Below are 18,712 nucleotides of genomic sequence, written 5' to 3'. Positions count from 1 at the left end.
AAACTGTAGTTGCAGAAAATCCTACAACCACACCTCAATGTATCTAAACAATCACTCAAGTAATCATAATAAATTCTTTATTAACTTTCAAGGATTATAATTGGATACAATGGATAACAATGACTTTACAATGACTTTACTTGCTCTCCAAACAAACTTTCTCTCTCCTACTTTCTTGTCTAACACACACTGAAAGATCTCTCTTCCATGTGATGACCTCTTTCCTTTATATAGGATTCCTCATAGTGGATGACAGCTAAGAGATCCACTATTTTCGAAATCATTTGTGCGATACATTCGCTCATTTACACTCACTCATTCAATATTCGCTCACTTTACTCGTGACTTCGCTGACATCATCCAATACGTCACTTCAACTTTGCTATGTGCGACAGTCCTCGCTTACATCAGATAATCCTTACTTCGCATACTTATTGATATGTGCGATATTCCACTCCTACACGATGCATAATCGAACTGTCCAAACAACACGTTCATATGTAGAACGTATTACTACAAAGAAAGGAGAAAACAAGATGCATGATCGGCACCATGCCAACCCTAGGCGACAGCGGCAATACTGCCAGCGGTTAAGTTCTCGTTATCCCCGTTGCAACATAAGCATCTGAAAGGAGACTTTCCATCTTTATAAGAAGTATTCTCTTTGCATTGTGTGGGACCTTTATAACCACTACCAGAACATGCTTCATCACAACCACAATCATTCGACCCCAAGACGTCCACCACTCTACATATGTATGTCATTGTAAGCAGTAAATTCTGATATTAACGTTCATTGTAAGCAGTAAATTCTGATATTACGTACCTTATTTCCGAAGAAACCAAAAACATCCGAATAATAGAAAACCTAGATGAGCTTTGGTCATGACTCATGATATCTAAATAAATTGGATTGATTTGAGTTGATGATATAAGGTAACTCTTTCCATTTATAGGCGAGAAAAAGTATCGCGTTCATAGGTCCAATCATTTCTTTATACATTTTGCTACACCAGCTGGCCACGATACAACCGTTTCATATCATTCTAGTGTGGCTATTTGAATTGCATATGTGGTGTTGACAGTGCACCACTGCAACTGTGTTTAATTAAACAACAAGTGCTTTGCGCGCGTTATATAGTTTATTCCTGAGCGAGGGTCCTCCCTCTTTGCCCATTCAGGCCGAGGGGACACATCACACTCGTATTAGGCTAAAGCTAAACAATCTACTAGGCTACTAGCTATTAGCAATTCCGTTTATTTGTTTAATTTTTATCTTTGTTTATCTAATATCTTGTGTTTGTTTTGTGTTTGTTGATGCTAATACGTACCGGCATTCTACTCTACTTCTTAATAGACTTTATATTATCCTCTTGCCTTATTTACCTTTAGGAGATTATCTCCATTTACTTGGGTTGTAAACACAAAAGATATTATATGACTTTATATATATTCTAGCCAAGAGGAACATTGCTTCTCAAGGAAATTATCATCAAATCCAAAATGGTATCAGCCCCTCTACGATCCTATTTTCTCTAAACCATTAAAATCAATGGCGACGGAACAGCTGAAGCTCACAGACATTGCTGAGGCATATAGTTCTATGCATCTACAGCAACCCGATGATGCTTTCTACATGTTTACCGGTGCTACCTCGCATCTCACTGCTGATTCAGGTACTTTACATAACGTTGCCAATTCTAGTAATGTACGGTCTATCTTAGTTGAAAATGGAAATAGCATTCCAGTTACTTCTAGTGGTACCAAGCTCATAAACCTCCCTTCTCGCACCCTTCAACTCAAAAATACTCTTGTTGTTCCCGATATTATCAAAAACTTAGTTTATGTTCGTAAGTTCACCACTGATAATCGTGTGTCTGTTGAGTTTGATCCATCTGGTTTTTCTGTGAAAGATCTGAGTTCGAGGAGGATTATCCTTCGGTGCAATAGTTCCGGGGAGCTCTACCCTATCACCAACTCTGTCGTGCCACCTACAAAATCGTCCCAGCCTTCTCCCATTTCCCTTGCTGCTTTTTCGCCAGATATTTGGCATAGCCGCCTTGGCCACCCTGGCAAGGCAATTTTAGATGTCTTACGCAAAAATAATTCTATTCATTGTAATAAGAATAATTCTTCTCAACTTTGTCATTCATGTCAACTTAGTAAACATGTTCGATTGTCATTTTATGAATCTAATTCCATTACTTTTGCACCCTTTGATATCATACATAGTGATTTATGGACCATTCCATTACATATCGATACCGGTTTTCGATATTATCTTATATTGGTTGATGATTTTGCCAACTATCTATGGGTCTACCCTTTGAAATTTAAGTCCCAAGTTTATAGCAAATTTTTGGAATTTCGTTCTTTCGTTCAAACTCAATTTGAACGACAAATAAAATGTTTTCAATGTGACATGGGTCGTGAATTTGACAACTCTTCCTTCCATACTTTTTCTCGTAATAATGGTCTTGTTTTTCGTTTCTCTTGCCCCCAAACTTCATCCCAAAATGGCAAGGCCGAACGTATGATACGTCGTATCAACGATATTACCCGTACCCTTATGTCTCACGCTTCTGTTCCTCCAAAATATTGGGTCTACTCTCTCCATATGGATGTCTATCTACATAATCTTCTACCCACCAAAGTCCTTAATTTTCACTCACCCGTGTCTATTCTTTATCAACGACAACACATCTACGTACTTTTGGTTGCCTTTGCTATCCAAATCTCTCGTTCACAACTCCTCACAAACTCTCCCCTCGTTCCACTAGGTGTGTCTTTCTTGGTTTTCCTCCCAACCACCGTGGATACCGCTTCCTTGATCTTGCCACAAACAAGATTATTATCTCTCGTCATGTAACTTTCGATGAAAATGTATTTCCCTTCACAAATCTCACTACAAATACCTCTTCTATTGTCGAGTCTCCCCCAAATCTCCTCCATTCTTCCTATAACCTCTCTTACCCATATATACAGCATGATCAACCTACTGACACCCAGGATTCCACTATCCCACCCACTACTTCAGGACCCTATACCCCTCCTCACCGTCGGTCCAACTTCCCATCTGCTGCGTCTGTTCCACTTCCAACCTCCCAGCCTACGTCAGTTCCACTTCCTCCACCTGTACTTACGTCAGTTCCACCAGCTCCTATGTCTGCACACCCACCTTCCCCTAATGGACCCCTGTACCTACGTCAGTACAATATCTTTTCTAAGTCAGTTTCTCTGGGTCCTCTCTGCACTAATTCCACAGCTGCAGACTCTACCATCTCCTCTGCCCCTACTGCTACAGATCGTAACTCCACTACCGTCCCTACTACTTTCCTTCCCACTACAGACTCTCCATCCTTGCCACCTACTACTGTCCTTCCCACTACAACATCCCCCCCACTACAGGTCCTTCTCGTCCTGTTACTCGAGCCTCCCGTGGTATTTACCGACCGATCCACCGGCTCAATATCCATGTTCAAACTTTACGGCATATCTCTCCAATTCCTCGCTCTCACTTGTATGCTCTTAGGGATATAAATTGGAATGCCGCCATGAAAGATGAGTACAATGCTATGTTGAAAACTAATACGTGGGAACTTGTACCACGACCTCGTGATGCTCATGTTATTCGTTCCATGTGGCTTTTTCGTCACAAATATAATGCTGATGGATCTTTGCAGCGACACAAGGCTCGTCTTGTTGCTAATGGCAAATCTCAGCAGGTTGGGGTTGATTTTTTTGAAACGTTTAGTCCGGTTGTCAAACCTGTTACTATTCGTACTGTTCTTACTATTGCTACTTCGTGTTCTTGGCCAATCCATCAGCTAGATGTTAAGAATGCTTCTCCATGGTGATCTGACCGGGACAGTTTATATGCATCAGCCTCAAGGATTTGTTGATCCTGATCACCCTGATTACGTATGTCGACTACGCAGATCGTTATATGGTCTCAAGCAGGCTCCTCGGGCGTGGTTTCAGAGATTTGCCAAGTTTATCACAGGTTGTGGTTTCCGTGGTAGTGTATGTGATCCCTCACTTTTTGTTCATCAATCAGGATCTGAAACGGCATACTTACTTTTATATGTTGATGACATTATTTTGACTGCCTCTACTGATGCTCTCCTATGCCGCTTCATTGATTTGATGAAGAGAGAGTTTGCTATGTCTGACCTTGGTCCATTACATCATTTTCTGGGCATCACTGTTACTCGTTCATCCTCAGGATTATTTTTGTCTCAGTCATTATATGCACAAGACATCATCGCGCTTGCCTCCATGACAAAATGTAATCCAGTGACTACTCCGGTCGACACAAATTCCAAGCTCAGTGCTACCTCTGGCCCGGCACTTTCGGATCCGACTCTATACAGAAGCCTAGCGGGTGCTCTTCAGTACCTCACTTTTACTCGGCCAGATATTTCATACGCAGTTCAGCAGGTATGTCTATTTATGCATGATCCCCGTGAGCCTCACATGCATGCCCTCAAGCGAATCCTTCGCTATCTTCAGCGCACCATCAACCACGGACTATTTCTCTCGGTCTCCTCTATCTCTGGCTTAACAGCATACTCTGATGCTGACTGGGCGGGTTGTCCTGATTCTCGACGATCGACATATGGTTTTTGTGTCTTTCTTGGTGACAATCTCATCTCCTGGTCCTCCAAGCGTCAAGGCACAGTCTCTCGATCCAGTGCTGAAGCTGAATACCGGGGAGTAGCAAATGCGGTTGCTGAAACAACATGGCTTCACAATCTTCTTCTAGAGCTCCGACTACCTCTACGACGTGCTACTATTGTTTACTGTGACAATGTAAGTGCGATATATATGTCTGGAGATCCTGTTCAACATCAACGCACCAAACATGTGGAGATTGATATACATTTTGTTCGTGAACGAGTTCGTATTGGTGCCATTCAAGTCTTACATGTTCCCTCTGAGAACCAATATGCTGACATCTTTACCAAGGGGCTTCATCGACAGCTATTTGTTCGCTTTCGTTCTAGTCTTAGCGTTTGTTCATCTCCCGCTCAGACTAAAGGGGTGTAATAGACTTTATATTATCCTCTTGCCTTATTTACCTTTAGGAGATTATCTCCATTTACTTGGGTTGTAAACACAAAAGACATTATATGGTTTTATATATATTCTAGCCAAGAGGAACATTGCTCGTCAAGAAAATTATCATCAAATCCAAAACTTCTAATCATGTACAGATACGTCCGCGCTCAAGAGTCTCTAGACTGTGATACGTCAGATTGTGGTTGCCCAAGACTCGTCTTTCACCGTTTACTCATGCAAATATAATGATAACCTCGGTGACAATTGCTTCTGTTGCGCGGCGGATATTACGTACGAACGTACATTTTGGTGGCACTGCCAGCTAGTGGTTGGCATATATGGCCGGCCTAAACTGGTTACGTTGTGAATATGTCGTTCTCACTAGATTGAACAGATCGATATTACAAAGGACTTATGTATATAGACAGACTCAACATGTCAAACTATAAGAGCTTCTCTAATGGTTAGTTTTGAAGACCAAAAGTGTAACCCCACTTCCATTTTTATGTAAAACTATTTCCAACCCATGAATGTGGGAATGATGTGGCAAAAAAAAAATTACATACAACTTCTTGTTTTAGAGGTTCACCAAAAAGATGTCTTCCCAAAAACCTATTTAGCAGCACCGGAAAGAATATCGTCATCAATATATTAATTAATTAAAGATGGAAAAAAAAAAGGAATTACACTTCCTTTGAGCTCTCCGATAATTATGCAGCTTTGAGTTATGGTTTCGTTTATTGAGTTATGGTTTCGTTTAAATATCCCTCATTTAGAGGTTCGCCAAAAATTTGCTTGCTGTATAGAAAATAACACCTTATCACTTTGAAAAAAAAAAAAAAAAACTGCCTTAATATGGACCCAAAACCAAAATTCCTTTCTCACGTGTACAAAATAACAAAAGATGGTTATTGAGTCAGAGTTATTTATAGAAAATCTCTTGTATAGGTTTTCTATAAATAGTAGTAACTATGTGACTATGTCAATAATATCAATAATAGGAATCCATCTTTACATGCAAGTGTGTGTGCAATTTCCAGCTCTAAATCTATCAGAGATCGCCTTAAACTTAATTACAAGCCCGAATACGAAACTTACCAGTTTTATTGTCATGGATAAATCATCTCTATACCATGTCGAGTATGATTTCGAGAAGAATGATGAACAAGTTTTCCAAAAACCTAAAGATGAGTTATTCGACCTCGGCAGCCTTGGTTACTTTGACAAAGAGAATATCATCATAGTTGGTTCATGTAACGATTTGGTTTGTTTAACAACAAAAAACGACAACTATCTATGTGGTCATGTCTACGTCTGTAATCCGATCACTCAAGAATGTACGCAACTTCCTGGTCTCGTTCCGAATAACAAAGACTACAAAGATGCTGGTTATGGTTCTAATCTTTACGGATTTGGTTATCTTCATTCAAGTGACGAGTACAAGGTTGTTCGAATCAGCTACAAAGTAGATCCCAACATCGGTGCAATCTTTCAGGGGGAAATACACGTAAACACACTCGGTGACGGCAGAGGGTGGAGATATAGGGAAGAAATCATAACCAACCAGTTGCATTGTTCAGAACAACAAGGTATCTTTGTGGATGGAGCACTTTACTGGAAAAGTAGTACAGGTCTTGATATAGGTGTCTTCGATTTAACAGATGAGAAATTATACATGCTCCATCCACCACCTCGTGCCCGTTCAGAATGGGGACATTTTAAAATGGTGGCATTAGGAGGACAACTGTGTTTTTTTCAGGCAACGACGTACCATAGCTCGAACATATGGTTGTTGGAAAAGAGAAAAGGAACTTATGGTAATTGCTCTTCACCGATTTGGATTGAAGGAGCATCTCACTACAAAAAAGAAGGCTTCTAGGGACGGCCAGTTTTGAAAAAATCGTCCCTAAAGAAAGATATTTGGGACGGTGATGGCTTGTCCGTCTCTAATAGTCATAAAATATTTAAATCAAGGCTAAAATATGGCCGTCCGAAAAAGAAAACATGGCCAAATAGTATTAGTGACGGTGGAACAGGGGACGGTACATAAACCGTCCCTAATACCTCTTGGGACGGTTTTTTATCCTCTTGGGACGTTTTTTGGCCGTCCCAAGAGGCTTTCTGTTTTGTAGTGTCTGTAACAAGGGAATGGATAAGTAGGTACCGAGCCTTGAGCATAACTAAAAATGGAGATATATTATTGTTGTTTAGACAAAAATGTGACCAACGAGCGAACCTCACAGAAATTAGATGTTCTGTTTTTGTAAAACTAAAGCAGTGTTCTGAAACTCGGACCGGATCGGCCGGTCAGCACAGTGAATCGGTGACCCAGTACTTTTCCGGGCTGGTCTGTTGGTGACCTAGTAAACTTACTGAAAAACGGCTTATTTTATGAGAACCGGGTGACCCGTCCGGGTTGACTCGTGATCCACCGTACCCAGGACGGGTCAAATGGGTTGGATCTAACCATCCACGGTCTCAGTCCACCAAGCTCCTTTCTGTTTTCTTCAAAAATATCTAGTGCGAGTGTAGGGAGTCGATGACCCGACCCATTTGTTTACTAGAGTTCTTCGTGACCACTGTGCCAAATGCTCTTTTGCGAGAGTAAATCCATATTTTTTATGTAAGGAAATAATTTTACGAGTCACTACAAAACAGAAGGTCTCTTGGGACGGCCAAAAAATATCCCAAGAGGACAAAAAACCGTCCCAAGAGGTATTAGGGACGGTTTATGTACCGTCCCCTATTCCACCGTCACTAATACTATTTGGCCATGTTTTCTTTTTGGGACGGACATATTTTAGCCTTGATTTAAATATTTTATGACTACTAGGGACGGTCAGGCCATCACCGTCCCAAATATCCTTCTTTAGGGACGGTTTTTTTCAAAACTGGCCGTCCCTAGAAGCCTTCTTTTTTGTAGTGAGTTATTCTTCTTTTTATTATTTTTTTGTGCGATAGAACGAATTCTTATTTAACTTACTAGTTGTTATGTTTGATTTTTATAGCTTGGAATTTGGTTTGTTGTCTATGGTTTAAGAATTCTTGTGTCTTAGACATAATCGCAGATTAAGTTTAAGATTTTAATTAAAGATATACTAATTATTAGGTTTAAGGGTTCGTAAGTTCTTATATGTATATGACCCAGTGAACCCGAGTTAAACCACTGGTTGATCCATTTGACCCTGATCGGGTAACTTTTCCGATTCGATGTCCGGGCCAGTTTTCAGAACACTGGTGGAAAGGTACAAATATAGTAGAGTTGGACTCAGTTGAGCGTGTTAGTCAACTAGTCCCGGTTTGTGTCTAACCTGCCCTCCGTGGTCGGGTTACTTCATTATCCCTAGTTGGGTTAGGGTATACGGGTCGGGTATTTAGATGGGTTAGGTTAGGTTATATACATCTCTTCTCCGCATTCTGTCTTCAGGTATTTCCGTATCCAAAGTATCAAAAGTGGCGCTGATGAAAGAAGAAAGGACATGGTGTTGGTTGTTGTAGGCTTCAACCAACACCATCTCCCAATCAGTGAATGGTCCAACGCCGTTGGTTGTGGTGGACTTGAGACCTCTCATCGGAGTTCCTTCCATCTTCAGTACTGATGGAAGAAAAAATCAAAGGTTGGAATATTTGTGATTGATTTGTCAAGGATTGGCTGTTTTTATAATACAGACGGCCTTCCTCATTTTATTACTGCCCATTTTTCAGGTGTCATTGTCTTGTATGGGACACCCCTCCACTTTCAACTTGCAATACGGCCTCCCTAAAGTCGTTGTGAGAGCTTGCGCGAAGGCTCTGACATGATGAGCATGGATTTTTATCCACAGGAGAGGCTAGGGCACAAGTATCTCCCAATCTAGGTGTAATCATTACGTATTTCTCTAGTGGAATCTTTTTTACTTTGAAACTATGTTGGTGAATGCCTCAATAATTGATATATCTAGCTTGTTAGGGAATTACAAGTTGCTCAAGTTATCAGTCGCTCTTCAGCTTTTATTACCTACTGCTGTGGATCTGATATTCTCTGATATCTTACTGTAATTAGGTAGGACCTGCTCCTCCTCTTGTGAAAGCTGAGGTGCCACGGTGAAAGGGTAAATTGACTAAATTCCTGATCTTGTTTCTTGGTTCACCCATTGGAAGAACTTGATGTTATTTATTGAAATATTAGAGTTTGTCACACACAAGTAGCCGAGGTTAAAGTCCAGTGAAGGTCCGAGGCAACACAAGCAGTCAAGACACGTACTGGAAAAGAGGATAAAACCAATCTAACTACCGTGGACTTAATCAAGATAAGTGAAGAGAAGCTTCCAAGATATGTTGTAATCCAAGTTGTTATCTAGATATGCTTCTTATGGTGTAATTAGTCAACAACACTTATAGTTTACCACTCTATAAATACGAGTGTTCTAATGTAACAAAGGTTATCCCAGAATGATCAATCTCTGGAGATCAATAATGTTATTCACCCTGCGGGGTTTTCTCAGTGGACGTAGGCATTAGAGCCGAACCACTTTAATTCTACTGTCTTCTTTATTTTATGTTTGATACATTTTGTCTAATTGATGATCCGTCTCGATGATACCCATAATTTATTATGGTATCAGAGCGGGGAGATCCGCTCGAATCGCTTCCGCAACAAAACTAAAATTTTATTTTTCACATCAACCATTTTTTCTTCATCTTGTTTTCAGAATTGTGCTTTTTTGAAGTTAAAAATGGTTAAGCACCATCCAACCGAAAATTCTTTCCGAATTTTCGTATCAACAATTCTGCCATATCCGCCATTCTATAGTTCGATGTATCAGATGATCCTGAACTCGTCAATATTTTTTTTTCAATTTTCAGTTTGTTTCTTTTGTTAAGAACATTGGACCCAGTATAAATCCGAATATTATTTTTTCGTTTTCAAATGTCCTGCTCTTGTCTCTATATTAGGGCTTAATCATCAAACCACAATCCAACATACAAGAGGTTGTATGACCTTCCGGTATTAAGGTATCAATATCTTCCTTTGTTGTGTTATCAAACTAATTTATTGTTCTCTCTCAAAGTTATGAGTTTCTCCTCATAGTTAATGGGTATCAAAGCTATAGAGCTAATCATGTGTTGTATGCTCTCAATATCTTTGCATCTATTGCATCGTGATGGTGTTCTCTATCCACATCATGAGTTTCTTCTATGGGTTCCGGCTGAGGGAATAGCCATAAACCTAATGATGATCAGAGTTATGATCACACTCGGATTTGTTTCTCTCAATGAGTCATCAAATGAGTTACTCCTGCTCATCAAGATTACTCTATCTCTAAAATGGTAATACAAATGGTGGTACTCCCATTACACATGGTATTTTTCTGCCTCTTTGTACGAAGCCATATCTCGGCAATACCAATCTTGAATTTCATAAATTCATGATTCGGGAGATCCTACTAAATATCTCCCTGTCAACAATATTTTCCCAAAATATTATTTTTTTTGGTCATAATATTTTGGTAACCAGTAATATTCCTTACTGGTTAATCACCTCTCTTGTCCCATATCTTTTAGGGGATTCTAAATCATAATCCATTAATCATCAGGATTTTCTTCATCTTGGAAGATTATTTATTGGGTTAATCGCAGCTTGTTAGCCCAACTAATATTTCATTCACCAAAGTTATCTTTGGTGTCCATTTGTGTTGTTTCACAATATGGACATATCTTATACTAGTTGTAACTTGTTCATTATGCCTTGTTCATTCGACATTATCATTTGAACAATTAAATTAATTTTATTAGTTTGAGCAACTAATAATTAATGTACTACATCAAGTATTTCTTTCCTGCTCTCAAGTTGGTGGTTTCCATCTCTAACCATTTTGGTTTCGCCTTAGGGTTTGTGTGATTCCCGGCTATGGCTACACCCACAGACTTAATAATGATCAGATTGTGATCATATTCAAAGCAAGTCTCTCCCTGAGGAATAGGAGATGCAAAATAAAACGGATGATTGGTTATCGATTATGCGATATAAATATGATTCCACCAAGTTTCACTGGTCGATTCTCTCATTTTAGATCTTTATGCAAGATCAACCTAGCTCCTAAGTTTATGAGTTAATTCATAAATGTAGTAGTTCAACTTCTCATTTATCATCTACCATTCTGGTACACGATTTGTGGAAGAATTTGAATTTTCCATATTTCTCATCATCCGATCTCAAGTGTTGTTACATGGGTCATTTCAAGTCCAAGTTCAAGTTCCATGGCTAATAATCATCGACGGTTCATGGATACAGAATTCTGTTCAACAATTTTCAAGTCGCACACTTCAAAACATTCCGTTTCCAACTTGAGGGGGGTATTGGAATATTAGAGTTTGTCACACACAAGTAGCTGAGGTTAAATTCCAGTGAAGGTCCGAGGCAACACAAGCAGTCAAGACACGTACTGGACGAGAGGATAAAACCAATCTAACTACCGTGGACTTAATCAAGATAAGTGAAGAGAAGCTTCCAAGATATGCTGTAATCCAAGTTGTTATCTAGATATGCTTCTTATCGTGTAATTAGTCAACAACACTTATAGTTTACCACTTTATAAATACGAGTGTTCTAATGTAACAGAGGTTAGAACAGAATGATCAATCTCTGGAGATCAATAATGTTATTCATCCTGCGGGGTTTTCTCAGTGGACGTAGGCATTAGAGCCGAACCACTTTAATTCTACTGTCTTCTTTATTTTATGTTTGATACATTTTGTCTAATTGATGATTTGTCTCGATGATACCCATAATTTATTATGGTAATAAATTATGGGTATCGAGACGGATCATCAATTAAGCAAAATCAATCAAACATAATTAAATAAGACAAGAGAATTATAGTGGTTCGGCACTAACGCCTACGTCCACTGACAGAACCCCGTAGGGTGAATTAGATTATTGATCTCCAGAGATTGATCATTCTGGGATGGTTACATTTACACTGAACTCTCTTATTTATATTGATAAGAGATGAGATAACCTATTCACTAGCTAACTGATAGGCAATCTAACTAGATTGCACAATATCTTAACAGTCCCGACTCATTCTACACTTATCTTGATTTTAGTCCTTGATAGTTGGAAACATGACTCGATCTTCTCTTCAAGCACGATAACTTTGGAGTCTCACACACGTATAATATTCCAACACCCCCCCTCAAGTTGAACATGGAAGTTTTCTTAAGTGTACAACTTGAAAATCTCTGGAAAAGAACTTTGTAACCCAAAACTTTGTAGGTTGAACTTCGATCTTCAATCACTGGCCAAGACTTTTTAACAAAGGTACAGAACCAGCAGCAGCAGAATGATCTTCACGAGGCATAAATGAGTGAAATGGCTTTAACAGGCTTGATTTATACATCAACTGGAGAAGCAAAATGATCTTCACCGAAACTGGTAGTTGCTTGTAGTTGCAAATGCTCTTGAATTGATATTAGGCTTTCAAGAAGGTTTAGAAGAGTGGTACGGACTTGGTTTGATGATTACTAACCAAGACATGACATGATAGACAAACCAATGGTTGTCTAAGAAAAATAGTTTTCACAAGTGCAAAATGAGTTGTATAGTCTTCATGCTCACAACTTGCTACTGAACCTGATAAAAGGCACAAGAGTTTATAGATACCTTCGATTTGATTGTTCAGATGATAATGTCGAATGAAACAGAAAAGACCATGCAGTTGAACTTGATCTTCATGCACGGACCTTGGAAGTTAAACTTTATGAGCCGTCTTCCATATGGGTTCATCAACAACTCGTAACTTATGAAAAGATGCTGAAACGTATGACAGATGGATAAAAAGATTTGATAAGAAAATTTGGGATTGAACCAAATCTCCCGAGATATGAGAAATATTTTAGGAAATAAATGGCTATTAATGCCAAATCGAGCGAACATCTCGACTTGCATAATAATAGCACCAGAGAAGTAAACAAAGCGGAAAGTTTGTTTTGATTTCGTCTTGACCTAACAGACACATAAGAGAATCTTAATCCATTTGATTAAGATTTGCAGTGATGATAACAAATTTTGGAGTAAAAGTATCCTTCCAAAACGGATGATTATGCACAATCGTCGAAATAAAACCAACACTGGAATCAATAAAATTTCCCAAAATAAAATATGATAATAATTGGGACTGATTTTTAGAGAAAAAAAACCTGAAAAGATTAATGACAGTTGCACAAAGTGCAAAAGAAATGGAACTTGCAAACGGAAATGTAAACATCGTTTGAGATTTGAGAGTAGGACAATGATAATAAATTTCAGAGAACGATACCCATAGATATAATGAAAACGAAACTCATGATGATGAGAGAAACGATCATTAGGAAGAGTTATTTGATGGTAACTCTGTTGGAAATAACGGATATAAATCATCCATAGAATATAGGCTAATATTGGAGATTAGTCCAAATAAAATAGATGAAAATGACAGAAAAGAAAAAAAAAAAGCGGAAGCAATATGAGCGGATCTCCCCGCTCTGATACCATAATAAATTATGGGTATCGAGACGGATCATCGATTAAGCAAAATCAATCAAACATAATTAAAGAAGACAAGAGAATTATAGTGGTTCGGCACTAACGCATACGTCCACTGACAGAACCCCGTAGGGTGAATTAGATTATTGATCTCCAGAGATTGATCATTCCGGGATGGTTACATTTACACTGAACTCTCTTATTTATAGTGATAAGAGATGAGATAACCTATTCACTAGCTAACTGATAGGCAATCTAACTAGATTGCACAATATATTAACAGTCCCGACTCATTCTACACTTATCTTGATTTTTTCCTTGATAGTTGGAAACATGACTCGATCTTCTCTTCGATCTTCTCTTCAAGCACGATAACTTCGGAGTCTCACACACGTACAATATTCCAACATTATTGATGTTGGTAGTCTAATCTGTTGGCCTCACTTTATCTGTCACCTCCAGTTTGTTCGGATATTTTTATGTTTCTTGAATGAAAATTGCGATTATTTTTCAGTATATTCAACAAGCTGACACCGGAGAAGTTTGAGCTCCTTAAAAGCCAACTGATTGATTCTGGGATCACAACCAAAGACATTTTACAGGTGTCTATCTTGCTTATTCTTTTTTCCATTGTCTTAACCCGTGATATTTGTGTTCTTGGGGTTTAGAATCTATGTGAATAATTTCTTCTGTTTTTTCCCTTGTCTTTGGATCTTACTTTTAACTCATCCTTTTTTTTTGTTCTTCAGATTACTAAGTTCTGCTGCTAGATAATTTTCACACTCTCTTCAACCTGTTCAGGAAAACAAAGGAGTAGAAGTTCTTTGTTATGACAATAATCATTAGTACTGGGATGAAGGCGTGGAATGTAATGAACTATTAGTAGTTGTCAGAGATTTGTTTACCAATCTGAAATCTTCATGACCTAGTATATGTAGAGCATAAACTCAGTAGTTGTCGGAGATTTACTGTCATTGTTTTTACTCTTTTTCTAAAATTTAAATCGATGAGTGAATCTGACAGCATCAAAAATTAAGCAACTGAATTTCGAAACTATTATGAACTTGTTTCGTTTGTATTCATCCTTGTACAAAAGTGTTTGAAAGAATACAGTACCTGAAATTCAGACTGACTATATAATTTCTAATACCTCAGATGCACCCATTTTAATGTATTTGGTACCTATTTTACTGTATGCGCCTCAAATCAACACACTCGGTTTATATTATAAGACTTTTGATGGTACCACTGTAACCTCAAATGTTACCCGAAAATATACATTTTTTCCCACATGGTCGTATAAAATAAATCGGGTACAGAACAAAAACGATCGTATAAAATTAATTGGGTACAACACAAAAACTATAGTGTATAAAATTAATTAGGTATGCTGGTAGCAATATACATTTTTTTTCCACATGGTCGTATAAAATAAATTGGGTACAGACCAAAAACGGTCGTATAAAATAAATTGCGTACAAAACAAAAACGATCGTAAAAAATACATTGGGTATAGAACAAAAACGATCGTATGCTGGTCAAGCGATCGTATAGAGGGGTTTCTTCACATACAAAGATATTTCGAGTCTGCCATAGTTCCGAGCGAATCATCAATATAATAACCAGCCATAATTCCATTTCTTCCTTTTGCTGCCTTGTACGCAGCTACAAGATCAACATTAGGCTGGACACCGAAGACAACGAAAAGAATCCAGACATGATGGAGGGAAAAAAAAAAACAAGAAACGAGTATATTTTTAGTAAATACAACGACCAAAGATAAATTAACTTGGGCTGGAAACTGGTAAAAGATGTGAATGTTTTATGGGAATTGAAACCAAAGAAACACCAATATCTGTCATGTCAAAATAAGGGAAACTTAGCCTAGCACCACCTATGACACCAAAATGATACAGAACGGGAACCCCAAATTCACTAAAAGACTAAGAAAACAATTAATGATCATAGAACATGATATACATCACGGATAACACAACATAACAACATACCCTTAATGAGTGCCGATAGGTCAGGTAGTGTCTAGAGTTGGGGAATTTTTTCGCCATCTCTATTTTCTTCTCTTCTCGGTTGACCCCTCTTATTTGGATGTCCCGTCAAATTTCAGACAATTTTATTAGCCCGAACCACATGGATAAAAATCCATAGTATAAACATATTAACAGTATAGTCATTTTTTGTTTCTGAATTAAGTATTTACAGCATTACATTCTGAATAAGAACCTGGCAATATGGTATTCATTGAGAGCGAAGGATAAAGAGAACATACATGTGGATCAGATTGAAAATCGAGTTCCAGTTCACCTTGATCATCCTCCCACAGATTACAAATGATTAACCGTGTACCATGCTCACCAATCACATTGAACTGAAGTTAGAACAAAAACTAATTAAATTATAAAAGAACAATATTGAAGTTCTGATTCCTTAAAATAATTTCTCCTAAAAGAATCCAACCCAAAGTACAATAATTCCCAAAAATTCACGATTATGCTTATGTTTTTTACTAAAGAAGAAATGTTCAAGAATTTTTCAGTCTTTACATGTTAAATGAAATAACATATAGCTCATGCATATCCACTGCCAGGGTTCCTTTAGATGTTACATAGATTGTTATAGCTGTGGCGATTTCTAAAGCCTTAACGTTTAGGAATTTCATTCCTGAAATCATTTCCAACGCATTATGAAACTGTCTGTATTTCATTGATTGAACTTGTTCTAGTTTTGACAAGAGACAACATAGCTTAAAATAAATTGAACTGATGTCGAGATCAAAGTTCTCGCAGACTTATGCCCATTGATATTTATGAGGAAGTAGTCTATGAATGAGAAAGGTGTCACTGCTACCATTCTCTAGTTCAATGTGCTCAACACAAAGCTCCATTCTATTTATTGTTGTCACTTGAAAATGCAAATTTTTGGTTCACAAACCTGTACCGTTTTCACCAAAAATTCGACATTAGCACCACGCATACTGCAAACACAATTCTATCATCGGCAAATAGCACCATGCATACTGCAAAAACAATTCCATCACCTCCTAAGTCTATCAAGTTGGAGTACATATATACACGAAGCACAAACCTATTCCGTTGGAACTTAAAACAATTTACCCAATTTTGTTTATGTTACAGACTGATTTGGGTACCTAGTTAAATTCATATTACCCTCAAAATGAGTTGCCCGTTATAATTTATACTACCTTGAAGAGTAAAGTTCTCATTGAAATTTACACGACCGTGTTATATAGGTACCCAATTTATTTTATAGGACCATCTGAAAGATGAGCAACACAGAGAACAAACGGGATTAGACATGTTAACAAATTGAATGTTTTCTACAGATTGAAAAGGATAAAGATCAAGGATAAAGAGAGCAAAGAGAGCAAAGGATAAAGAGAACATACATGTGGATTGGATTGAAAATCAAGCTCCAGTTCACCTTGATCATCCTCCCACAGATTGTAAATGATTAACCATGTACCATAATCACCGATCCCATTGAACTGAAGTTAGAACAAAAACTAACTAAATTATAAAAGAACAATACTGAAGTTCTGATTCCTTAAAAGAAGTTCTACTAAAACAATCCAATCCAAAGTACAGTAATTCTCCACTAACAAAGTGTATTACTGATGGGTGCAGGATAAAGAAGTGACAAGATAAGTAACGTCATCCTATGGGCTGTAGTGGCCAAATCCTAAAGGAGACAGCCTAAATGAAATAACAAAAATATCAAAGTCATCATTTTCTTAGTAGTTAAAACAACAAGCAACAGCTAACACACCATTAAGGATTTAAGCAACCGAGGACAGTGATTAACTTTCATTATCCTGTTGGCATTTCTTGGATATGTTCTTCATTAGGCATGACCAAAACGATACAGTAGTATATACCCTTTACATCTAATTCACAATGGAAAAACAGGAAGAAAATAGATAAGTGATATACCGTGTTTAATACCAGCGCTAGATAAAGAAGAGATTGAGATTGCGGTTTTCTAATCTTCCTCCCCTCTACTTCGGTGGCAGATACTATTAGCATTATGAAGAACAATAACGGGTGGTATTACTATATCAATTGAACAATTGTTTTAAGTTAAAAATTTCTTCCATCCATCAAAGTTGATCCGGAACAACTTGGTTGCTGGAGAAACAGGATTTTTATAAAGCATCCATTTCTATCCGGGTAAACCCAACAGGCTAACCACAATAGTTAACCTAACCTAACCTAACCCTAACCTAACTAGGGATAATCACAAACCGGGACTAGTTGACTCACCCGCTCAACCGAGTCCAACTCTACTATATTTGTATCTTTCCACAGAGTTTTACAAAAGCAGAACCTTTCCACAGAATATCTAATTTCTGTGAGGTTTCGCTCAACCAGAATGGAGCAATGCCGTCATTCACTTCAAAAGAACTTGGAGACATTGGCTTTCCTTTGCCTCCTTGAAATCACTTGGAGAGTAAACTGTCTTTTCCTAGTTATGATCATAGTCATAATAGATTTATTTAATAACGTGATGTTATCTATTTAACACTACAAAACCTTTACCAAAAAGACAGTTTTTTTATTAAATATTTTTGTAGTAATATTTGTTTCGTTATATAGTAGAACTACATCACTAGCGTTAGTAGTGAATTTTTTTGGTTGATTGATTTATTTCCGGAAAATGGGTGATTTGTCCAAATATTTTTGAAACATGGTTCAAATGGCCGAGTAAAAATTATTATGGGTGAAATTGACACAAAAAAAAAATAGCAAGGAGAAACTGGATTCATCCTGACTTAAACTTAAAAAATAGCAAAGATGAAACTGGATGCATCCTGATGTAAATTAAAAATAAGAAAAAATATTTGAAAATGGGTAGGATGAAACTGTTTACATCCTGGCTATTTTTACATTTTTGTCCATTTAAATAATATCAAAATCTAAATGTACGTTTCACCCAGGAATTGTTGATTTTGGTCTTTTTAACCAATTTTTTTTGAATTTTTTTGTGTAATGTATTAGCTAACGGGTCTTTCCCCGTGTTGTAAGGCCCATATAGATTTTCTTTTATGAATGACCTTTTACCAAAAAAAAAATAAAAATAAAAAAGTAAATATAGGATTATTGTATTAAA

The 18,712-nt window shown here is 37.6% G+C and overlaps 2 protein-coding genes across 2 annotated transcripts; both read left to right on the top strand.

The window, feature by feature from the left end:
• The first annotated feature begins 3,876 nt into the window (after nucleotides 1-3,876).
• On the top strand, nucleotides 3,877-5,049 carry LOC113328354 (uncharacterized mitochondrial protein AtMg00810-like). Its single transcript, XM_026575468.1, has one exon. The coding sequence runs from the start codon at nucleotides 3,877-3,879 to the stop codon at nucleotides 5,047-5,049; it is 1,173 nt and encodes a 390-aa protein (XP_026431253.1).
• A 1,123-nt stretch (nucleotides 5,050-6,172) lies between these two features.
• Nucleotides 6,173-6,940, top strand: LOC113328352 (F-box/kelch-repeat protein At3g06240-like). Its single transcript, XM_026575467.1, has one exon. It carries the CDS (start codon nucleotides 6,173-6,175, stop codon nucleotides 6,938-6,940), a length of 768 nt encoding a protein of 255 aa, XP_026431252.1.
• Nucleotides 6,941-18,712: the final 11,772 nt, after the last annotated feature.

This window comes from Papaver somniferum, unplaced genomic scaffold, assembly GCF_003573695.1.
Source record: "Papaver somniferum cultivar HN1 unplaced genomic scaffold, ASM357369v1 unplaced-scaffold_107, whole genome shotgun sequence".
Classification (NCBI taxonomy): domain Eukaryota; kingdom Viridiplantae; phylum Streptophyta; class Magnoliopsida; order Ranunculales; family Papaveraceae; genus Papaver; species Papaver somniferum.
The sequence above is the reverse complement of the archived record's forward strand: the minus strand, read 5'-3'. Positions and strand labels throughout refer to the sequence as shown.

What these genes read in the sequence shown, in the direction of transcription:
- LOC113328354 (XM_026575468.1), top strand. Translation starts at nt 3,877, where the DNA reads ATGCATCAGCCTCAAGGATTTGTTGATCCTGATCACCCTGATTACGTA.
- LOC113328352 (XM_026575467.1), top strand. Translation starts at nt 6,173, where the DNA reads ATGGATAAATCATCTCTATACCATGTCGAGTATGATTTCGAGAAGAAT.